The sequence below is a fragment of the Mirounga angustirostris genome, unplaced genomic scaffold (genome assembly GCF_029215605.1).
Source record: "Mirounga angustirostris isolate CCGP_5_RB_7025 unplaced genomic scaffold, mMirAng1.0.hap1 SCAF_2, whole genome shotgun sequence".
In the NCBI taxonomy this organism is placed as follows: Eukaryota; Metazoa; Chordata; class Mammalia; order Carnivora; family Phocidae; genus Mirounga; species Mirounga angustirostris.
Window position 1 is genome coordinate 156961941 of NW_026991710.1, and position 25678 is coordinate 156987618.

Below are 25678 nucleotides of genomic sequence, written 5' to 3' on the forward strand. Positions count from 1 at the left end.
AGATTCCAATTGGGGTAAGTAGTTTTATGCTCCCAAAGAAATAACCTTTTATAAGCAATGTTTTGCTTCTTAGACTCGGGGGTATAATTTAATATCCTCAAGGTTTTGAGTCTTTTTAAAGTAACTAGGTTGACTTTTTTTTAGGGAAACACTAGAGCAAGGAGACTATTTTTGTATTAGGTTAAAAAACATTGGAAAAACTTTAAGAATTTTTTTGTAGCATATGTCTACACTACAGGTTGTAAATTTTATAGGTAAATATTATAGAAAGAAGTTGTTTCTTGTTAACATTTTCTGTCTTGATAAAGAACTTTTGAAAAACTGCCAGAGGTTTGTGTAGCAAATATCTAGGGAAGGTTGTGAAGATCTTTCTGCCAGAATTCTCAACCTAGCCTTGCACAGCCATTTTGGATATCCAATTTCAAGCTCTAAATAGAAACAGATGGTTAAAAAGAAGTTATTTTCTCTAAAGTCTATTAAGCATGTTATGTTTCAGTTACTCATTTTTATCTGCTAATTACAGTAACTTTTCTGGATTCTGCTGTACTGCATTTATTCACATTTTTCCAGATCTCCTTAGACATGGCTAATTAAACAGTCATTATAAAATGAACAAGCCTATCAGAAGAAAGAAAATCATTTTGTTTTTCATTACAGGAAGTCAAAGAGTTTGCTTGCACTAAGGAGCATCTCTCTCCACTCTTCAGTATGAGGCAGGTCCATCATTATGAGTAGGAAGGACCATTAGAAATGTCCTTCCTTCCCCATCCCAACAGAGAAAGTTTTGTGGGAGGAAGCTTCACATTAACCCAGTACATTGTAGGAACTCAACAGAAATTAACGAATGGATGAATGAACTCTGAAATGTAGCCAAACAATGCTCATTTTGTCTCCTTTTGACAAAAATCACAATTTTTTGATAAGTTTTCTAACATAGCCATAGCAATTCAAGAGTGAAATAATCCCTCAGATACAGTTAGTTATTGATTGGGTAAGTGAAACTTTGATGAAACCATCATGAAATAACTGTTCATGAGGAATGTACCTTCTCGTTAATTACCAGTGCTATTATGTTCTTTAGAATCCTTCATGAAAACCCATAAGTGCGTACACCCTGGGCAAGAAAAGTTGTTTTCTTGACAAGAAAAGCCTTGTTTTTCTTATGTCTAACATGTGTTGAGACTCTGACGCTATCAAATTCTAGCTTGCTCCTGTGGTCAGGTCAGAAACGCTGGGGCTGAAACACGTGCTGCTGAATTATCTGTTAGAAATGTTAGCATATCAGAGAAAACAATTCCAACCATCCTATTCTTCTGATAAGTACAGAGGGTGTCCCTATTCATTCAATGAGTATGTAAAGAACACAAAGAATGCTAACATTTGAAAAATTAAAAAGTGTGTGTGGGGGGGTGGTACCATCTGTCACAGGAACCTACCATTTTGGCACTTTGATTTGGATCAGCGATTCCTCTTGGATCTTTATTTGCAGGTTTCTGTAATAAATAAACTTTGTTGTGTCAGGAACTGTACCAGATATCATGCATAGACACTTACACACGAACACATACATATGCAGACCATCTCTTCTTGATCCATGAAAAATCTAAGAAAGTTTGTAAATTGCTATGGGAGAGGGTGGGGGATGGTTCTGGCCAGTGAGGTCTTATCAGAAACCATTTTTCTTTGTAAACTTTGTGGTGGATCCTCCAACAGTGTATTTAGTAAGAGATTTCTAAACATTTTTCAAGCACTAGGGCTTTCATTGAGAAAACATATCTGTTGAAATCCCAGTAAAAACAATATATAAAAATGGACTGTACTGGTTGAGTGGATATTGGGGAGAAATTCTTATTCAGCTCCACCCCAACTGTAGGGCATACTCTGAGATCCTTTTGTGTGATGGGACAATTCTGTGGAACCACAGACTGAAATCTATCTTAATCACACCCTTTTCGCCATTAATAAAGAAAGCATAATGAGAATTGTTGATTTAAAAAAAAATACATAGTTGAGAATCTTGGTGATTTCAGTGCCCAGCTCTACTACAGACCTTGAAGATACAGATGCAGATATAGAGACTCTAGAAGTTCAGGAGATCCTAGAGCTCCTGTAATAACTCTTTTTTTTGACTCAGTCTCTAAGGCATTTGCATGCTAATTTGGCTAATGTGTTTCTCTTTCATTAATACTGATCAGGGAATACACCTCAGTCAGTGGAAAGCCCTTGGGCTGATAAAGTCCCATTGGAAGCCATCAGTGGGTTTTGACCCCTGAGAACCAGGGTTGGGGGTAGGGTAGAGTTAGTGAGGCTTTCATCTCAAAAGCACCATTTGAGGGGCACAAACAAACTCAGTAATTGTGATAAATAATGTGTTAATGCATTGTTTTAAAAAATCAAAATTAATTCCCAAGAGTTCATGATGAACACAATGTCAATATTTTACCTAAAGGTAGTATCTGACTGTGCATGACCAAGCATAACTTCTCATGCTCTTCTCAAACTAATCCTAGCCCTGCCAAAAATAGGACCTGTCTTATTTCTGCCTCAAATCAGAGAGCTATGTTATATTATTGGACGTATTCAAAGAACCAGCAAAGGATTAAGTGGCACCAATATTATTATTGAAATGGCCACAAATCAGTACAACCAACAAAAAGGAGATAAGGGACCATACCAGTGTGATGTAGTGTGGACTTGAAAAACTGGTTGGAAGCCTCTCCAAGGACTCTGCAGTTCTTTGCTAGTGAAAAGAGATACTATTAACCTGTAATTAGTGTTCAAGCAAGTATGACTATTTCCTAAGTGCAGGGTATAAATTTTCTAGCTCTCTCTGGAATACAACCCAGTAATGTACAAATATTAAAACACATGGGAACAATATTCTTCCCTAGGTTATTCTCTTATAATGAAGGAGTCTAAGAACTTATAAAACAAACTTAATTCGAGAAGAATGGGAGTTTCTTTATGAGTTATGAGGAAATTGTGCAAGGCAAGTCTTTCAGGCTCCAAATCTTAATTGAATTGTCCGAATGTCTGAAATTCCATAACCAGCTACATCCTTTTTGGACGTTGAAGGTCTTTGAGGACCTCCAGAACTTACAGATATGCCTGGATGAGGTTATCCTCTTTAAAGTATTTTCTGTTAACACCTAGTGGACATTAATACAACTAGAAAGCATGATCCAGTGGAAAGCAGACCTACCTAGGAGAGGTTCTGGGTGCCAGAGAAAAAAAAATAACTAAGCATCATTAATGTAACAGGGAAAGGACATCAAAAGACCCTTCCCAAACCACAATTTTCCTGAAAACTGGCCTTTGATGGGTAACTAATGTGTCAAACAAGCATCAGCTAAATCACTGTTATTTATATGACTTTATAACAAATAATACAAAAAGCTTAAATGTGAGATTCGATGCCACACTATACAACCTGTGTTTATAACATATTATGGCACATATACCATTAATAGTGAATTTAATTTATTTATATATCTAACAAATATTTGTTAAGTTCCTCTTTTACTTTCCCTCATTTAACTAAAATTATCATTAAGGAACTTGCATTCTGGAAATGAAACAAATATGCCCCAAGGTCTCTATGTGAACCTCTGGTTGACTTCTGTGAATATGTATCATTGATCCCATACTCAGGCCACTTTTCACCAGACTCTCATTTCCCAGGAGCGCAACTGTTTTTCATATGAATTCATGAAGCATGTTAATACATATTAAGTACTAATATTTAGCAAACACTGTGATAAGTACCTTTACATAGTTTCTTATTTAAACCTCAAGGCAAATATACAAGATTGATATTCGCATCGTGTTGTTCATATCAACAAATCTAAGTGTAAGCTTAAAAAATTATCACACAATATTTTCCATCCATTCCAGTGGACAATTAAGACTTGCTTTATCATCTTGGGGTCATCATTGGCATAATAAAAAATAATAAACCATCATACAACCAGAGAAAGATTAACCATCCTTAAATACTCGAGTGAAGTTCAGTAGAAGCATATATGTATTTCTGGGGGTCGAGCGGGAGCATGTTCTGCAATATTGTGAAGTAAGAAACACAGGGCTTATGTGACACGTAGGGTTGGAGCAAAGCATTCAAAATCTTTGGAGCTGTGTTACCAGGCCACCACTAACCAAAAAAAATCCTAACTTAAAAATACTAGCATTATCATATTTTCATTTGCATTTGCATCTAATAATGGTCAGCTAATACTTAGCCTCTGAATTTAAGGCTTATATTCCTTCCTTCAAGACAGTCCTACTGGGTAATTTCATCAATATTGTCCTATCAATAATGCTTTCTTCAATGGTTAATTTTTTTTAAGGGAATGACTTTGTACCTTCTTAATTTGGACACTTACAGTTTTTTTCAATGAGCTGAATGCACTAGAAATCATAGCTGTTGTTAAAGGTAGTAAACAAGCCACTAATTGTAGGGACTTCTGCAAGATTACTGGTTTTTCTCTTAGGTCTTCATATATTGCTAAAGCTGTGATTTCAATCAACTTTTCCTTTAGTGTAAAATATACACAAAGAAATGCACATATACAAGTGTAGAGGATGGATTTTCACAAATGAGCAACGAAAGTTGCTCAAAGTTGCCCAGAATCAAAAAATAAAACTTTATCTCCTTCTCTGAAGATTCTCTCTTCCCTGCGGTAATCACTACCCTGTCTTCTAATACCATAGATTAGCTTTGCCAGTTCTTGAATTTGATAAAAATTGAGTCATACAGTGTGTTTTTGGATTTGACATCTTAACAGTGTGTTTGTGAGATTTATTCATGTGGTCGATATCAGTAGTTCATTTATCACGCCTTCTCTGTAATGTTCCATTGTATGAGTATATAGCATTTTGTTCATCCCTTTCACTCTTATTAGACATTTTTATTGTTTTCACTTTTTCCAAATAATGCTACTGCAACATAATTCTAAATGTTTTCCCATATACATGTATGGATTTCTGTTGGGTGTATTCATATGACAGGAACTGCTGTGTCATAGGGTATATGTATGATCAGTTTTAATACTTAGTACCAATTTCCCCCATAGCTGTACTGTTTAAACTCTTATTAATTGTGTATGAGAGTTTTCATTGTCCATATCCCCACTAGTAATTGGTATTGTTGTCCTTTATTTTTAATCATTTCACAGGAAAATATAATACAGATAAAACACACACAACAGGTTTATGGCTTAATGAACTATTTAAGGTAAATATCCTTGAAATCACTGCCTTGGTTAAGAAATAAAACTTTGCCATTTCAAGTTTCCTATCACTACTGCCACCCCTCAAATTAGCCACATTCCTTACTTAAAATAATGAACTCGCTCTTGCATGTCATTGTATGTTTACCCCCCAAATATTTACCTCTCAACACTATAATTTAGTTTGTACATTTTTTTATTTAAATTTTTACTGGGAAAAAATACATATATTTCTGTGTATATTGCAGTTGGAGTTAATTTTGTTATTGGTTTGAGGAATGGATCACGGTTAGTCTTTGTACATACGGATATCCAGTTGCTCCAACACCATTTATGAAAAGACTGTTCTCTCTCCTCTGAATTTCCTTTGCACCTTTGTAAGGAATCAATTAGCAAATCAACTGGCAACCGATCAATATATTAATATACATGTGAATCCATATACTCCTTTTTATTTAGGTCTTAAAATTTTTCTCAGCAGCATATTGACATTTTCCATATATAGTTCTGGTTCATATTTCATCAGAAGTATCTTTAAATATTTCACATTTTTGGTGCTATTTCAAATTTTATTTTTGATTTTATTTCCACATTATTTGTTACTAGTATATGGAAATATAATTAATTTTCATTTATTGTTCTTATATCCTTGTTAAATTTATTTGTTTTACAAAAACTCTTGCCAATTCTTTGATTATTGTTTTGAATTTATAGATCCATTTGCAGAGAACTGACTCAACAACAGTGTATTTCCTCCATTTATTTTGGTCTTTTAAAATTTTTCTCATCAATATTTTATAGTTTTTTATCTACATATTTTGTCAGCTTTATCTTTAGGTATTTCATATTTTTGATGCTGCTGTAAATGTCATTTTGTGGTTTCATTTTGTTTTTCAGATTGTTCATTGTTTATATATGGAAACACAGTAAGTTTTTGCGTATGAATTTGTATCCTAAAATCTTACTAAATTCACTTTTATTTACTATAGGATTTTTTTTTAAAGATTTTATTTATTCATTTGACAGAGAGAGAGACACAGCGAGAGAGGGAACACAAGCAGGGGGAGTGGGAGAGGGAGAAGCAGGCTTCTTGTGGAGCAGGGAGCCCGATGCGGGGCTCGATCCCAGGACCCTGGGATCACGACCTGAGCCGAAGGCAGACGCTCAAGGACTGAGACACCCAGGCGCCCCTATTTACTATCAGATTTTTGATAGATGATTGTGTCTTCAGCAAATCAAAACAGTTTACTTTTTTCTTTCTATTTTTTTTTTCCTTATTGTATGGCTATAATCTCACGTAAAATGGTAAATTGAAGTGGTGGCAGTGGACATCATTGCTTTGTTCCTGATATTTAGGAAAAGTATTCAGTTTTTTAACCACAAATACGATAGTAGCTCTAGGTTTCTTGGTAGATACTTCCATCAGGTTCAGAAAGTTTCCTTATATTCCTAGTTGACTGAGTTTTATCAGGAATATATATTAGATTTTTTTTCAAATACTTTTCCTGCATCTGTTGAGATGATCATGATTTTACTTTTAGTAAAATAATACAGTGAATTAGCTTGATTGATTCCTTAATGTTAACTTTATGTTACATTCCTAGGATAAACCTCATCTGGTCACAATGCATTATCCATTTTATGCATTGTGAAATTCAATTGGCTAAAATTTAATATTTATACACATATTTATTAGAAGTATTGGCAAATAGTTTTCTTTGTTGTAATGCTTTTCTCTAGGTGTATAACAGAAAAATACTTTCCTTATAAAAGCAGTTGGGAAGTGTGGATTCTCTCCCATTTTTTGGAAAAGTTTATGTACAATTGGTATTATTTCATCATTATATATATGTTTGGTAGAATTCACCATTTTTTTTGTGGAAAGGTGTTTACTACAAATTCAGTTTTCTCTGTTACATACAGAACTATTTAGTTTATTTTTTCATGAAAAAGCTTTGATGATTTGCAACTGTCAAAAAGTTCACTATTTAATTACACTCAAATATATTAAAATTATAATTTTCCAAATTAATCTTCATATTCAAAATATTGTCAATTTAATAAGGGTATGCTCTCCTGTGATGTCACTTTATGATTCCTGATAGTCATGCTGACTCTTTTACGTTTTTCTGCTCAGACTGGAAATTTGTAAGATTTATTAATTTGTAGAAAACAATTTTGCTTTCATTTTTTTCTTACGTGATTTTTGTTTTGTTTTGTTTTCAATTTCATTGGTGCCCAGTATTTATTATTTTCCTGTCCTCTACTTGCATGGAGCTTTATTTGCTTTTCTTTTTCTTTTTTTTTTAATTTTTTGGTTTCTTAAAAATAAAAGCTGATATCATCAATCTGATACCTTTCTTCTTTTCTAACATAAGCATTTAGTGCTATAAACTTTCCTTTAATTATTGATTTCATTATTTCCCACAAATTTTGGTATGTTTTGTTTCATTTTCCTTTATTTTTTATTCTCCCTTTTGAGTTTTTATTTGACCCAAGTGTTCTTTAGAATTTGTTATCTAATTTTCAATTGGGGATTTTCCCAATATTTTTCTGTTACTGGTTTTTAATAAAATTTTATTTTGAGAACATATTTTGTATAACAGCAATTCTTTTAAATTTGTTAAGACTTGTTTTCTGTCCCGGAGTGCCTGGGTTGCTCAGTCAGTCAAGCGTCTGCCTTCAACCCAGGTCATGATCTCAGTGTCCTGGGACTGAGTCCCCGTGTTGGGCTCCCTGCTCAGCGGGGAGTCTGCTTCTCCCTCTCCCTCTGCCCCACCTCCCTGCTGGTTGTGCTCTCTCTCTCTCTCAAATAAAGAAATAAAATCTTAAAAAAAAATACTTGTTTTATGTTCCAAAATATAGTTTATGTTTGTAAATTTTCCAATAGTGCACAAATCAATATTTTATTTCACTAATATATGCTGCTCTAAAATAGAGTCTTGGTTTGCTTGTGTCCTGCCATCTTTTCCTTGCCCACAGGTAGATTGAAGGCTACATTGGTGTGGAATTATGTTAAACTGTTCTTTTGCTTCTCCCATGTCACTTAGATTAGGCCTAGTTCCACTTCAAAAACACGTGCAACTTCTTTTTAAATCAATTAATTAACTATTGCAAATGGCATTTTCTTACATGGAGGGGATGAATATCAGGTAAAATTGGCTCAGTTCTTGCCTGCCGCTCATCACCAAAGTATCCTTTATTCTCCACTCCCAGTGTATCTCTAGGTGGGCTGTCAAGAAGGAAATTGAATATTGTCATAAGCGATAGGATAACTCTGTGGTTAATATTTAATCATCTAGGAGATTTCTAAAAGATTGATACTCAAGTTACACCCTGTAACAATTAAATCTGAGGTAGGAACTAAAATTAGCATTCTTTAAAAAAAAAATCCCTATGATTCCAGTGTGTAGAGAAGTTTAGGAACCCCACTGGGATAAGCATTTGGAGATGAAAACATAAATATGTAAAAGCTCGATTTACTGTTACTCTTACTTTGACCTCAGTAAAGGGTTATACTTCTCCCCCATGGAGTACCATCAGTGGTGATAAAGCTTATATATTCTCAGTAATGGTCCCATTTCAACACATAGAAAATACATACCTCTGAATTTGCTTCAACTTAATACATTTCTGGTAATGAATTAATAATACGACTACCCCAACACCAATAATAACCAGGACAAGCACAACAACCAGGATGGATATATCTGCAACATTAAAAAACATAAGCTTTAGCCAGGACATCAACAGTGGCATATTAACTGAGCTGTTGCAATCCAGCTTCTCCCTTCCTTAAAGGATTTTAATTCCCCCTTCCTCCAATTTTTTTTTTAAATATAAAGACCAAGACATTAGAGAAATTATCATCTGTATTAGACATTGACAATCCACCCAAGACTCCATTATGTTTAAGAACCACAATCAGCAGGAAATGTTTTGACTGTCAGTTACTAACTGACTATAGAAAAGGCCTTATTGCGTTATGGGTTCTTAGAAGATCTAATCCAAATTTAACTAGAAGAAGATATATTGATTCTAAAAGACAGTTGTTGTAAATTCAAATTTGGCTATTTTAATACACAAAATAATTAAAATACTGTGCAAATCCACACAGAAACACAACATATACATATTAGGTTTCAGAAATAAGGCAAAAAGCTTTCTCATTGTCTAGGCTTTTGATATATGTAAGATATTATATTCTAGGATGCTCACTGGTAACATTGAAGTTTTCTCCCCAGTCCACATGTTCCTGTTCTTCCTCACACTGGCACTCAAGTTCATGGCCAACCACCTGGAAGAGCAATCAGTCATATAATTTTATCAGATTATGTGTGTGTTTTGCACCGCACTTTGCTTAGTTCTACATCACACACACAGATGCCCACACACACACACATACTTTTACTGATTAACTAAACTGTGTATCAGAATCAACCTTTGAAAAAAAATAAGCAAACAAAGTTACAAGCAACCAATTTGAAGATGGCCTTTGGACAAGAGAATGATTCTAACAAATTCAAAACCAGATGAACAAGATGGCTTGACTTATCTTTCTAGATGGCATCAATCTTATTAAAGGAATAGCCCTCTGCTAGAGTTAGACATATCATAGCCAGATCTAGCTAGGTTTAGTAGTAATGAAATAATATTAACATGAGAAAAAGTGGTGGCACCATGTTTAGTTCATCAAAGAGCGTTGTGTCATGATTAAGAATATACATTCTTTCTGTACTTAAATCTCAGTTTTTCCTTTTACAGAACATTATGTGATTTCTTCTCCATCTATAAAAGTGGGTATAGGAATAGTACCCACCTTTTAAGGCTGTTGAGAAGCTTGTAAAATTTAATATATATGTAAAGTACTTGAAAGAGTACCTGATACATATAAAACTTTATATGTTACTGATTAACTGGGTTAAGGAGAGATGTTACCCACAAATGCAAACTACTAGGTACTGCTAGTATTTAGATATATATTATATTATATCTTATATTATATACTTAGATATATTTATATAGATATTTAGATATATATAGACACATATACACAACAAAAATTATAAATATGTGTATTTATAAGTTTTTGTTGATTTGTCAAAAGCTTTAGGTTAATGTTGACATTGGTATAATTTAACTATAAGTGACATTATGATAGATTCAAATTTAAACATCAAGCTTAAACTTCATATGTGCATAAATTACTGGGTTTCTAGATTACCAATCCAATGATAAAATATACACTTGCAATACCGGCAATATCTATGTGTAATACTGGTTTGGATCTTTAGATCAATTTTATGGATGATACATGAGAAAATGGATCCCAAATGTATATTTGATTTAAAAATCACCACACACACACACACACACACACACACCACTCTCAGGAATGAAGTCCTACGTAAATAAATGACTGGCAAAACATTAATTTAAAAAGGAGTCAAATCTTACAGCATTTTCATTGCATTGAGAAAAGCAATTGGTTGAATTGTAGACCTTTTCAAGTTTCACACATTCACCGTTGCTACACACCTGGAAATGAAGTTACCCATATGAATTAATAACTTGCTCTTAGAATTTACACGACTTTTTCTATTGTAAAAAACCACATGTAGAATCTTCTGTAGAAGAAGAAATCCTCCATAAATGTTTGATAGATATTTGAAATGAATATAGGGTACATTCAAATATTGTTTTATATAAACTCATTATTAAAATGTCTATATCTTTACTAATTTTTCAAATGTTAATTTATCAAAGATTCTGTAATCATAGGTACAACAATTTCTTTTATTATTTCTATCAAGCTTTATTTTGATTTGATAAGGATCTATGCTTGCTATGTCACAGTTGCTGATTAGGCATTTTGTTATTGTCAATGTCAATTAATCTTATTTATGCTTATTAACTTTGTTTTAAATTTTGCTTGTTATTTTTTGTACATTTTATAATCAAATTACTGTATTTGTTGCTTATAATTATTACCTGGCTTATCTTCACCCATTTATTTAATTTTTACCTGTTATTTTTATTTTTATCCATTTCTTTTATATCAAGAAATGCTTTTCCAACTCTATGGAGGTATAATAGACAAAAATTGTGTATATTTAAAGTACATATTGTGATGATTGGTATACTTATACATTGTGAAATGAGTACCACAAACAACCTAATGAACACATCCATCACCTTAAATAGTTACTTTTTTTGTACTGGGAACACTTAAAATACAGTATCTAACGATAGCCACCAAGATCTACATTAGACCTTCAGAATTTACTCATAACATAAAATTTGTACTTTTTCAGCAGCATCTCCCCATTTCCCCCACCTGGCAACCATCATTCTACTCTCTGCTTTTGTGAATTTGACTTTTTTTTAGCTTCCACATATAAGTGAGATCATACAGTATTTGTCTTTTTGTGACTAGTTTATTTTGCTTAGCATACAAGAAATGTCCTTCAAGTTCATCCACGTTGTTGCAACTGACAGAATTTCCCTCTTTTTTAAAAGCTAAATAATATTCCATTATATATATTCTGTTATTATATATTATTGTGATATTATATATCTCTCTCTCTATATATATATTACATTTTCATTATCCATTTACCTGTCAAAGGACATTTAGATTGTTTCCATATCTTGGCTATTGTAAATAATGGTGCAGTGAACATGGGAGTGCAGATATCTCTTCAAGATCCTGATTTCAACTTTTTAAAATTATGTGCCCGAAAGTGAGATTCCTGGATCATAGGGTAGTTCTATCTTTAATTTTTTGAGGAACCACCATACTGTTTCTATAATGGCTATACCAATTTACGTTCCCACCAACAGTGCACAAGGGTACCTTTTTTTCCACATCCTCACCAACATTTTTTATTTGTTGTCTTTTTGATAATAACCATCCTAACAGGTATGGGGTGATATCTCATAGTGGCTTTGATTTGCATTCCCTTGAATATTAATGATGTTGACCTCCTTTTCATTTACTTGTTGGTCATTCGTATATCTTCTTTGGGAAAAAATAACCATTCAGGTCCTTACCTCATTTTTTTTAAATTGGACTATTTGTTTTTGTTTTTGTTTTTGCTATTGGTTGCATGAGTTACTTACTATTTTTATCTATTAACCCTTTATCAGATATGGGGCTTGCAAATATTTTTTCCCATTCCATTGATTACTTTTTCATTTTCTTGATTGTGGCCTTTGCTGAAGAAATCTTTTATTTTGATATAGTCTCACTTATTTATTTTTACATTTTTGCCTGTGCTTTTGTTGTCACATACAAAAACATCCAATCCTGGGCTTTTCTTTGTTCTTCTAATGATCCAAGATTATTAATTATTGTTTTGATCTCCTATTTGTGCAGATGTTCTATTTCTTCATCATTTAGTCTTGGTACATTTTATATTTCTCAGAATTTATCCATTTCTTTTAAATATTCAACTTGTATAATTATTCATAGTATTCTCTTATGATCCTTTGTATTTCTGTGATATCAGTTGTAATGTCTCCTTTGTCATTTATAATCTTATTATTTGAATCCTCTCCCTTTGTTCTTGGTCAGTCGACTTAAAGTTTTGTCAATTCTCTTTACCTTCTAAAAACCAAAACAATTTTTTAAATCTCTTCTATTGTCTTTCTTGTTTCATTTATTTCTGCTCTAAAAAATCTTTGTTATTTCCTTACTTCTGCTAACTTTGGACTTAGTCGTTTTCTTTTTTTTCTAGTTCCTTTAAGTGTAGCATTAGGTTGCTTATTTGAAATTTTTCTTTTTTCTTAAGGTAGGCTTTACCGCTATATACTTCCCTCTTTGAACTGGTTTTGCTGCATTTCATAAGTTTGCTATGTTGTGTTTCCATTTTCCTTTATATCAGGTATTTTTTGGCTGCCCTTTCAATTTCTTCTTTACTCATTTTTTTTTTCAGGAGTGTATTGTTCAGTTTCCAAATATTTGTGAATTTTCCAAACTTCCTCCTGTTATTGAATTCTAGTTTTCTATTACGGTCAGAAAAGATATTTGATATTATTTCAGTCTTCTTAAATGTGTTGAGACTTGTTTTGTAGCCCAACATATGATCTATCTCAGAGAATATTCCAAGTTTACTTGAGAAAAGTGTGTATTCTGTGGCTGCTGGATGGAATATTCTGTATATATCTGTTAGGTCCATTTGGTCTATAGAGTTATTCAAGCCTATTGTATTCTTTTTGATTCTCTGTGTAGATAATTTATCCATTGTTGAGAGTAGGGTATTAAAAAACCATACTATAATTGTATTGTATTTCTCCTTTCTGTTTACTGTATATTTGCTTTATATCTTTAGGTCCTCTAATGTTTGGTGCATATTATATATACTTATAACTGTTACATCCTCTTAATGAATTAACTCCATTATCATCACATAGTGGTCTTTGTTTCTTGTGACAGATTATGATTGAAAATGTATTTTGTCTGGTATAAATATGGCCACACTATTCTCTTTTTGTTGCCTTTTGCATGCAATATTTTTTCATCCTTTCACTTTAAGCCTATGTCCTTTTTTTTTTTTTAAGATTTTATTTATTTATTTGAGAGAGAGAGAGAATGAGAGAGAGCACATGAGAGGGGGGAGGGTCAGAGGGAGAAGCAGACTCCCCGCCGAGCAGGGAGCCCGATGCGGGACTCCATCCAGGGACTCCAGGATCATGAGCTGAGCCGAAGGCAGTCGCTTAACCAACTGAGCCACCCAGGCGCCCTAAGCCTATGTCCTTAAACATAACATGAGTGTTTTGTAGGCCATATATTGTTGGATCCTGGTTGTTGTTGTTTTTTAACCCAACAGCCAATCTGTGTCTTTTGGATAGATAAATCTAGATTTAGTTTTGTCTGTCTAAACTAATTATTGATAGTTAAGAACTTACTATTTTCATTGTTAATTGTTTTCTGACTGCTTTATAGCTTCTTTGTTCCTTCCTTCCTCTTCTCCTGCCTTCCTTTGTGCTTTGTTGATTTTTTGCAGTGGTATGCTTTGATGTTTTTCCTCTTTATCTTTTGCGTATCTACTAGAGTTTTTTTTTTTTAAGTCATTGTGATTACTATACTTTTACTTCTCCTTCCTCCATATTTCATGCTGTTAATATCACACTTTACATCTCTTTATATTGTGTACCCAGTATCAAACTATTGTAGTAATAGTTATTTTTAATATTCTTGTCTTTTAACTTTTATGTTAGAGTTAAAATACACTTATATACCATCTTCACAGTATTAAAGCATTCTGAATTTGACTGTATATTTACCTTTACCAATGAAAATTACACTACAAATGTTTTCATGTTGTTACTTAGCATCCTCTGTTTCAATTTGAAGAGTTCCCTTTAACACTACTTGTAAGTTGATATCCTTCCAAATATTTGGCTAATTTTCAGCCATTATTTGAAAAATTAATCTTTATTCCCCTTTCTCTCTTTCTCTTTCTTCTCCTTCTGGGACTCACATAATGCATATATTCATTTTTTGTCATTGGTGTCATATAGGTTCCATATGCTTTCTTCACTAGTTTTTATTCTTTTTTCTTTTGTTCCTCCAACTTTCTAATTTCAAATGACTTATCTTCAAGTTTGCTGATTTTTTTTTTAAAATGATCCAGTCTGCTGTTGAAGGTTTCCATTGACTTTTTCATTTCTATAATGTATTTTTCAGCTCCAGAATTTTTGTTTGGTTCTTTTTTTATGGTTTCTATTTCTTTGTTAAACTTATGTTGTTCATGCATTGCTTTCCTGATTTCATTTAGTCATCTATCTGTGGTCCCTTGCATCCTTCTGAGCTTCTTTAAAATGATTACTTTGATTTCTTTGTCAAGCAAATCTTAGATATCCATTTCTTCAGGATTAGTTGCTAGAGCTTTATGAGTTTTCTTCAGATGGTATTATGTTTGCCTGAATCTTTGTGATCCATTTACTGTTGCATTGGTGTCTGTGCATTTCAAGGAGCAGACATATTTTCCAGGTTTTACAGATTGGTTTTGTCAGGTAAAAACCTCATGTTGGATCCCTGGGCTGATGGGATTGCTTCCAGGATTGCAGTTGAGTGAGACTAGAGCCAGGTTATGTGGCTGCCATCTGGTCTGTAGTAAGATTTGCAGTTTACTGCTCTGTGACTAGGGGCTTGTGTAGATGTGGATTCTGCATAGTATCTGGGTGGACAGGAGTGCCTCTGTGACCTTGGTCACAAGGACTGGCAATGTGACAAGGGTCTACCACAGCACCTGAGTCAGATGGCTGGCCTTCTTCTAGGCGCATGGATAGTTGTATCTCTTACTGGATTCTTGACTTCTGCTGGGTCATTGAGCAAGATGTCTCTGGGTGCATGGACCAGGCATGTTTCCTGGAAATCCTGTGGGCAGGAGGATTGTCTAGAACTGCACTTGGGATAAGAAGGAATGGAATGAATTCACAGGGCCATTTCAAGATCTGTGGTTGGACCAAGGTCTGTGCATCTGCCTCCAGGGATATGGATGGATGTGTCTTCCAGGGGTGCCTAGGCAGATGTTGTTGGTGGTGGTACCAAAGCCAAATGAGGCTGTAGTCAAGCAGCAGGAGATATGGGTATTTATGGATCTGTATCCAGGACTATGGTCAATAAGCCTGTCACCTGGGCATGGGCCTGCTCTTTCAAAGTGGACCTCTGGTCTTGGACTCCATCAATGTTTTGCAAGATCCTACCTCGATTTCAAAGTTCCTACAAAGGTACTTTTTCCATGGCTAGCTGCCAAATTATCATTGTTGTGGGGAGATATTACTGGGACACCTCCTATTCCACCATCTTGCTGATGCAATTCCCTGAAAATTCTTTCTGGCCACCAATTCAAAAATTACTTTAATGTTTTAAATAGGGAAATTTTAACCCATTTATATTTGTGGTAAGTGATATGTTTAATTTTACTACTTTCATCTTATTATATGATTTTAAATGTTAGACATTTTAGCTTATCTTTTTATCTTTATTACCTTTTTCTGCAATTTAAAAGCTATGTTTTGTTTTCTAAACATTGATTCAGTTTACATTAAAATATTTAAATCTAAATCATTTTATCATTTCCAAGACTAAATAAGCATTAACTCTTCCTTATGTAAGATAAGACATTTGTCACATTTTTTATTCTTTTTTCTTCTTCTTAATTCATGTATTTGAGAAAACTGAAATTTGTAAAGATTGTTATTATTCACTATTCAATATGTTTTTTAAGCTCTTATAATAAACACATTATTAATAAATAACTAGAATTTACTCAAAATTAGTATAGATTTTCTTGCTTGCAACTATTTCCTTAATGTTCTATCTTCTCATTTAACTTTTTAGTTTAATTCATTTCCCAGTTGGCTAGAGTACTTCCTTGACTATTTTTCTTTTCAGAAATAAATGCTGTCTAATTTACTATAGTTTTTTTCATCATAAAGTGTGTGAGGATGTCCTTCTATTGCTTTATTATCTGAATAATAATTTGGCTGTATGTATGGTTTTAGGGTCCCAATACTTCCATTCTCCAGAGCTCCATAGATTTTGTTGCATTATTTTCTGGCATTTCTTTTTGAAGATAAATATAATGATAACCTGATAATTTGTTGTTGTTGAAAAATGATACTTGCCTTTTTTGGGCTTATAGGACATTTTCTTTATTGTTGACTTCATGCTGTGAAGGTTAGTCTAAATGCTCACTTCTTCCTATGAATTTTTCCTTGTACTAAATGAGTTTTTATTTTATACATTCTTCAGCTCAGGGACATTTTTTATTATTATATCTTTAATTACACTTTTACCTATATTATGTTTTCTTTATCTAGGATTCCTATTAAAACTATATCAGATTTCTTAGAACTATTTTTCCTGTTTTTATTCATTTTCTTCTTTAGAATTCCTTTATCTCATTCTTGTGTGTTAAGAAGTTTAGCTTCTAATTTACTATTTTTTTGTGGCTTACTACATTTCATGGTTTACTCCTCAAGTTACATATAAATCAGTAATTATGATTTATTTTGTAATTTGAAAGCAGTGCTTATTGTTTTCAAATAATACCATTTTTATAGATTTAATATCCCTTTAAATCTGATTAAAATATAAATTTAACTTTTTTTCTAAAGGATTTCTCTCTTTTTTAATGTGCATCTGTTTCATAGGGGACTAACATCTGTGAATCCTCAGATTAATCTCCATTGTTCACACTGTTGAATTCTTTTGTCTGCTGCTATTTGTCCTCTTTGCTTATCCTTATAGAATGGATTTTCATAAATACATGATCAAATGAACACTGGAAAACGCTGCTAAAGTCCATGTAAATCTCTTTTCACATACTTCAGGCTCAACTAACGGAAACATTGAAATGTTTCTTATTTTGGTTTTGCCATTTTTATATGTTTAATAAAGAGAAAACTACAGAGACAGGTTTGCAGCAATTCTTTTGTGCCAGAGAAGACTAATTAGTATTATCCCTTCGTTCCCCACTCTCCTCTACTCTTCTTCCTTTCCACTCTATTATCCTTCCCTTGTCATCTATTCTCACTGTTTTTCTTTTGTTTTATTTTTCTTATCTATATTACTAAGGAAAAAGGCATCCAAGGGAAATGGAATATGTTTGCCCTCATTTTCTATGCCAAATCAAATTTTACCCAAAAAGAAAAACTATTATGAGAAACCAGAATGTTTTTATTCATTTTAATTTAATCATATCTAAAAATAGTCTTTCAATGTAAAAATTAGATGAAACGCCTATAACTAGTATCTTTGTGATCCATCTATAAACTGGCATTTGCTATTCATGAATTCCCTCATTATGAATTGACCCAATAATTGGCACCATTGTGATTGGTACACTTCTATATTAAGACTTCTCTTGAAAAATAGGCACTCTGTGTGGTGGCATATGGTCAAACATGCTTGTAAGATCAAGATTCAGTAACAACTGCTTCCCTATAAATTCCTTTGGTCAATCACTGCCACTCATTATGGGATTCTATGAAGGGTAAGTCATACTTCTGCTTAGTATTCCTGGATGATTTTTCTTACCTGGAGTGAATAGAAAATTGTTTGATATTTCTCTAGCCTGATACCTCATGCACACTATCATTGGAAGTCCTTGAACTTTATAATATGTGGTTGATACACATACTTAAAATTTCACAAATATAGATTCCTCATCGTTTTGATATTTAGTTATTTTAATGGGAAACTAATAGTTAAGTATGTAGATCTGAAATATAGATCTCCATTAAATTATTAAATTCTAATTCCCTTTTTTACATTCTGAATTTTGTTTTTCAATTCATTTCTCTATCACATTACATGAATGAAACTGTAATGTTTGTGGGTGGTAGTATGGGAGGAGAGGACTTATATCACAGACAGAAACTATATTATTTCAAAATAACTGATTTTTAAAAAGTATTATGTTTTCCATATATTCCTGTGTTTATAAACCTTGATGAGTTGGCTGTTGTTTTTAGTACACGTTCTAAAGTTTTCATCTTGGAATGATAAACCTCTTCTGATCTGGCCTTATTCTAGCTGCTCAACTTCATTTTCTGACATTTTACCCAAAGCTCCAGTCACACTGAAATTGTCAACTACCTGACTGTGCCATTCATTTTGTACCTTTGCATATTATCTAGGTATTTCTTTTTAAAAAGTCTTTTCTCATTTTGTCTGAATTGAAAAATGTTCATCATGTCAAAGCTGAAATGTCACTCATTTAATGGCATCATAATATGCCATTCATGTTCTCCAAGTGAAGGCAATCACTTCTTCCTTTGGACTCAAATGTTCATTAGTTACACCACTATGAAAGCACTTGCGTTAGATTGTAATACATATAATTTAATTTATGAAATTCTCAAGTACACTCATATTTTTCTCATTTGTGTCCAGTATGGCTGCTGGCACCATAGTATGTGCCCAATAAATATGGCTGAATGAATGAAATAATTGAAGAAAATATGTCTACTTCATAGTCAAATTAATTTAAAAAATTATGTCTACAATTTCACTAGCTGTCTACTGTAAGATACTAATTAAGCACACTTATCACATTCACATATCATTTTGTATAACAGAGATCAGGCAAAATGAATATTTATTATAGGGTTATTACTACTTTGCTCAATTAAAAAAAAGTTGCCCATTTGTTTCTGCTTTCCCATTTATAGGCCCTCAGGAACCAATTATAGAAAATAATGTTTTGAAGTGGCTGAACCAAGAAGTTTTAAAAAAACAAAGGGCTTTCAACCTACCATTCCATCTCCACATTTTGTTCCAGGAGCAACCAGGCCCAAATCTTTAGAATTGTGGTATAAAATAAAAGTTTTACACTCATTGGTGACATTCTGCTTTGAAATCTTCTTAAGGTGATTAATTTTTTCTTTTCCAGGAAGAGATGAATGCTGCCCTCTGCTGCAGTGTATCTTTCCACATTTGATATCTCTGAAGGAAAGGGAGAATATTCTCAGACTCGCGACCAGGAAATAGAAATTTATAGAGATGAGGCTGGCAGTGAAGTGGCTTGGCCACTTTTCTCTAGACCCAGGCTTATCAATGGGCTGCAGAGACACCAAGAGAGGCAGGGCCAAAGGTTAGACAAAGTCCTGATTCTGGGAACTGTGATGAGTAGGTGAAGATGTAAAATGATTGTATTTCTTTATAGTTCTGTGGTTCTCACAAATCAGTATTAGCTCCAGTTTACAGAAGGGTATTTCCTATTAGTAATTTGAGTTCGTCTAACTTTCATCAAGATGTTAAGATTTCTTTCTTATTCTTTCTTGCACAGAGCACATCAGTTAATTCTCACAACAAACCTGTGAGTTTGATGTTATTATAATACCCATTTTACAGATTAGGCAACAATTGGAAGTAAGAGGAAGTTAAGTGACTGCCCAGTTTCACCTATTCTAGGTGAAACTTTTGACCAAAGGTGTCTGTTGTTGTTTTCAGTCCAAATCCTGTTTTGTGGCACAGAAAAAAAGCCTTTCTGAGTATAATAAATCTGGAAGAACGACACAGCTAATACCTTTTTAAAATCAGATCTAACTTCCACTTCTCCCCTTCCTTCCAATTTGAAGCTCTACTCTTCTTTTCTTGTTAGGGCTTCACTTGTTTCCCTCTCACAGCTTCTTTTCCCCTTTTCCACTTTATTTTCCTCCTCCTGTTTGCTCTGTCCTATTTTTTTTGTAACTTCTCTTCCTCCCTTTCTCCTAATTTTAACTCTTTCCCATCTTTCCTCCTTATATTCCATGACCTTCAACTCATAAATATAGTATGTAAATGCCAGTTACACAATCAGGGATGTGTGCACGTTCCCTCACTCCCTCTCCTAATCTCCTCAGTAAAAAGAGGTTAGCAGCTGTCAGAGCAAGAGCAGTTCTGAATTTGCAAAAAAACTCTTAGAAGGCACTTGCTTTTCTTTACATGGTACTTACTTCTCTTCACAGGGAATTACTCTGTTTTCCTTGTTTTTGCAGTATCCAAATCTATTTCCTCTTTTATTCATTTCATAGCAGAGATCAGAACTGTCTTTCACCTCTAGGACCCAAAATGGAATGATTAGAGTAAAATAATAAAAACATGAATGTTATAAATCATAAAATATCTTATTTTTCTAATGTAATTGGAACTTTAGTATCATGTAGTGGTAAGGAAGAAAGGGATAAATAAATCACTTTAAAGCTATCCTATTGCATCAGGAGGATATTTTACAGAGGAGTATGGATATAAAAAAATAACAAACATACCTCAACCCACATACTGAGCTAGTTAATTAATATTAGAGATAATATCAACTAATATTAAAGGTAATATCCAGAGAGATTTGAGGTAAGATCTGGGAAGAATGCCACAAATGGCATTATCTTCAATCTTGCCCCCAAATCTTCACAGGATAATAATAGAAATAATAACTATTATGTTTATCAGCCATTCACTGTAATTGTCTCTCACCATTATCAAAGAATTGAGAGCACTGATCATCCCGGGTGGGACATTTCCCCATGAAGCAGTAGCCTTTTGCATTCTTGCAAGGAAATCCATTTACTTGGAATTTGTCCTTAGGACATGCAGAAGAGTAGCCAGTACACACTTCAGGAAAATCACATTCATCTTTTGCTGGTCTGCATATGGACCCTGATTTTTTCATCTGTTGCAGAAAAACAAAAAGACTAATAAATCTTGGATACATTTAGGTAGCTTAAGTTTCAGTAAGTAGGAGGAAGTTTGACCCACATGAGAGATGATGGACTCTGGAAAACAAACTGAGGGTTCTAGAGGGGAGGGGGGTGGGAGGATGGGTTAGCCTGGTGATGGGTCTTAAAGAGGGCACGTTCTGCATGGAGCACTTGGTGTTATATGCAAACAATGAATCATGGGACACTGCATCAAAAACTAATGATGTAATGTATGATGATTAACATAACAATAAAAAATTTTAATAAAAAGTTTTAAGTTTGGATCATGACTTTCTTCTCCATTCCACTGAGAATTGTTATCATTTGTAAATGTGTTGGCTTTTATGTAATTTCAGGAATGACACAATGGTGTTTTTGAAAATCTGTATTAGAACAGCATTGGGCAAAGTTGGAAGGGACATAAAATGGAGAAATGAGCAAGAGGTCTGTTCATCTTGCTCCAGGACATACCATCTCCAGCATACACATACAACTGGGAATCCCTACCTATCTATAATGAGGAATCTCCACTCCTAAGAAATCACATCACTCCAAATCCACACCCGACTCATTGCTGGAGGAAAGTGCATGGAAATATTTGTTTATTCAGCCACCCAATATGCATTTAATTGAAATGAGTCCTAGAAAGATTTGAAAATGAACAAGACATGCTTCCTTTCCTCACAATGTAGTGTGTTGAAAGTAATGTCATTAAAACTTTGGACAGAGTCATTTGGATTTCTGATTGCCTTTCCTAGGGATATATCTCCATGTACTAGTCACTCTCACTTTCCAATTCCAGTATAATCCTTTTCCCTTCTAGTTCACTGTTGGAATGCTACCCATTCCACCACCACCACACATGAAGTTAAATATGCTGGCAATGATTTACAAAGAAACAAGAATAATGTTTATCATCTAACTCTACTCCTAAAAGACCAAGTGATACCTACTTCTCCACTCCCCAGGCCCTAGCATTGCCCAGGGCTTAGAAGTCAGAACAACCCAGAAGAGGCATTATTGGGGACAAGCAAGCCTAACCCTAATCTGGGATTAGTAGTGTAGGGTCATTCAGTGGACAGCCAATTCTGTCATCCTATGTGTACTAAATAAACTGAAAATGGAGAACCTAGTTCTAGCACAGGTCCTTACCTGACAAGATTCACAGCATTCTCCTTCTGCACAAGTAAATCCTGGCCTCAAGACACACTTGTTTGCATCACAGCAATGATTAGTGCACTCCTGGCAATGATCAAAAATTAAAGATCAGGAATTGGTTTGTAGTTAAGGTCTCATTTAATAAGTTATTCTGTGTAATTTATCATTACTTGTCTTTCAGAGTTAAATCCAAATGCATGATCCTTGGCTATGACATACATATGAAGACTACTGCTTGTAACTGGTCTCTGGAACTTTTACTTTTTTTTTTAAGATTTATTTATTTATGAGAGAGAGAGAGAGAGAAAGCACGTGCGTGTGTGAACAGGGGGAGGGGCAGAGGGAGAGGTAGAGAATCTCAAGCAGACTCTCTGCTCAGCACCAAGCCCAATGCAGGGCTCGATCCCAGGACCCTGAGATCATGATCTGAGTCGAAATTAAGAGTTGGAGGCTTAACTGACTAAGCCACCCAGGTGCCCCTATTTTGTTTTCTTCCCAATTAGCTGTTCAATACTCTACACTAATGAATTTTCATCAGCAGCTCACAAGGTCCAAAGTTTCTGATCTTCCATTTTCCTGATGACTTCCATTCTTTGGAAGGGCCCTGCTACTTCTCTATATGAAAGGTTTAATATGAGATAATAGAATTTCTGAAGATCTAATTTTACATTTTCCTCAAGATGCTGAGTATTTCAAGCTGAACTTTGTTGTTGTTTTTAATGCATCATTAAATAATAACAGCAGGATGGACACATAGGCCTTATCTGCTCGAACAAAATTAAAATTGCAAAAGAAATTGTCTGAAAAATGTAATGTTAAGTACTTCATGTGTTAGAATGAAACCGTAGAACCATTCTAAAGAATGTACATGGGCAAAAGCCTCAATTTCCAAAGTTAAGAGACTCTTTACAGGCGCCTAGGTGGCTCAGTCATTAAGTGTCTGCCTTCGGCTCAGGCCATGGTCCCAGGGTCCTGGGATTGAGTCCCACGTCGGGCTCCCTACTCGGCAGGAAGCCTGCTTCTCCCTCTCCCACTCCCCCCCTGCTGTGTTCCCTCTCTCGTTGTCTCTCTCTCTGTCAAATAAAGTCTTAAAAAAAAAAGAGCCTCTTTACATTTAATCTGAGACATTTGAAAACTAGGTGTTGCAACCTCTTTACATATCACTGTCCCCACTCTGATCATGGAGTCTCTGATTCACTTACTATTAGATTTATTTTGAATTTTGTAGTGTCTACAGTGTACATACTACATATGTGGTCTTCAGACCAGCAGTATCAACATAATCTTGCAGGTTGCTGGGAATAAAGGATCTCAGCCTCACTTCAGGCCTACAGAATCAGAATCCACATTTTAACAACATCCCCAGGTGATGTATATACACATGATAATTTGAGAACTGATTGTCTAGGACTCATACCTATATGATAAGCTTTTAACAGAAACAGCTTCTATGTCTCATACCTATATGATAAGCTCTTAACAGAAATAGCTTTTATGTTGGAGGAAAGCAGATTAAAATTTGTCTTAAAAGCATATTCTAAATGTTCCTGAGACCAAGGCTCCAGTAAATACGTGGAAGGTTAGAAGGGTTCTGCTCAATTAAGACAGTTTTCTAATAACATGAACTGTCCAGCTGGGATAGAGACCAGCCTCATAAGGCCCTGAGTAAAGCTCAATTGACTAACTCTGGAGGACAAATTTCTACTGTGCATGAGATCAGACTTAAAGGCACCTACTGGCTTTTCTTACAAGAAGAGCCAATTACTATATAAACCAGGCAAATATGATACCGTGGGTCTCCAGCAAGATCATTATACATAATTCATGACTTGGTAAGATGCCTTGCAATGAGGCTACACCAATGACTTGTTTTGAAACGAGACAAAAAAACACATTATTTAAAACTTTACAAGGAATATCATGGTTGATTAATGGTTAACTCCCTGCCTAGGTTCTAGCAGAGCATAAACTTTGTAATTTATTTATTTTTTATTTTTTTTAAAGATTTTATTAATTTATTTATTAGGGAATGAGAGAGAGAGAGAAAAACAGCATGAGATGGGAAAGGGTCAGAGGGAGAAGCAGGCTCCCGCTGAGCCGGGAGCCGGATGTGGGACTCGATCCCAGGACTCCGGGATCATGACCTGAGCCGAAGGCAGTAGCTTAATCAACTGAGCCACCCAGATGCCCCTAAACTTTGTAATTTAAAGACATTATTTGCAAATACCTGAATGGGGCCACAATCACACTCTTCTCCTTCATCCAACTTCTTGTTTCCACAATATGGGTAATTACTTAATGTATCAGAAAATGGAATATTGAACATGCATGTTGGATTATAATCCTTCAGGTGTTGCAGGTACTGAATTCTGTTGCATTTACTGAATTTTAGTGCAGGAATGCTAGAGTTCAGATGAGTTAAAAATAAAGATTAATTTTATCAATGCATAGTGGTGGAACAGCTATGAAATTTTTATGAAGGATTTAGAAAGAATAAATATAAATGATGAACTCCAGAAGTCCATTTACTTCTCCTACTCTACTGTTAATAGGAGAGTAGCAAGTGGGCTTTTATTATAGAAAATGTCTTATTGAAACAACCAACACATGATATTCTAGTGAACATACTCTGACTATATATCATCCAGAAAGTCCTTCCTGGAGCCCACAGTTTAGACTGAATGTGCTTGCTGCTCCTAGATCACTTTTTATTTGTTCCTCTTGACATAATCTATATATTTATCATTTATGCAAGATTACGAGCTTCTCAATGCAGGGACTGTATTTTTTTTTAAATAAGTACTAATTAGTATAATGCCTGGCACAAAGTAGTTCTTTATAAACATTGTTGAAACAAATGATTTATTTAGTAATATCTTACACATCCTAGGAATGCACTATCCTTCTGAAAAGTTCAAAGACTAAAAAGACTAAAATTCACTTCCCTTCTGCCTTCCTTTTGTTTTGACTCCTTTGCCATTATTGACACTTGATGGAGACAGATGGACTTTTAGAGGCTTAAAAACATTACTTTGGAATGGTGGGGCCCTGAAAAATACTACTAATTATGTAGATAATGATATAAAATTAGATATCAG

At 34.1% G+C, this 25678-nt stretch overlaps 1 protein-coding gene across 1 annotated transcript in view; it reads right to left on the minus strand.

The window, feature by feature from the left end:
• Positions 1 to 25678, minus strand: part of ADAM7 (ADAM metallopeptidase domain 7) — a 156817-nt gene that overhangs the window by 65224 nt on the left and 65915 nt on the right. The window contains exons 12-21 of the mRNA XM_045879544.1: positions 24808 to 24982; positions 22575 to 22664; positions 21199 to 21394; positions 20682 to 20784; positions 19500 to 19689; positions 10686 to 10766; positions 9447 to 9525; positions 8833 to 8938; positions 8361 to 8460; positions 1437 to 1493 (exon numbers count right to left, since the gene is read on the minus strand). Of these exons, the coding sequence (XP_045735500.1) occupies positions 1437 to 1493; positions 8361 to 8460; positions 8833 to 8938; positions 9447 to 9525; positions 10686 to 10766; positions 19500 to 19689; positions 20682 to 20784; positions 21199 to 21394; positions 22575 to 22664; positions 24808 to 24982 (1177 nt within the window). The remainder of the gene's footprint in view (positions 1 to 1436; positions 1494 to 8360; positions 8461 to 8832; positions 8939 to 9446; positions 9526 to 10685; positions 10767 to 19499; positions 19690 to 20681; positions 20785 to 21198; positions 21395 to 22574; positions 22665 to 24807; positions 24983 to 25678) is intronic.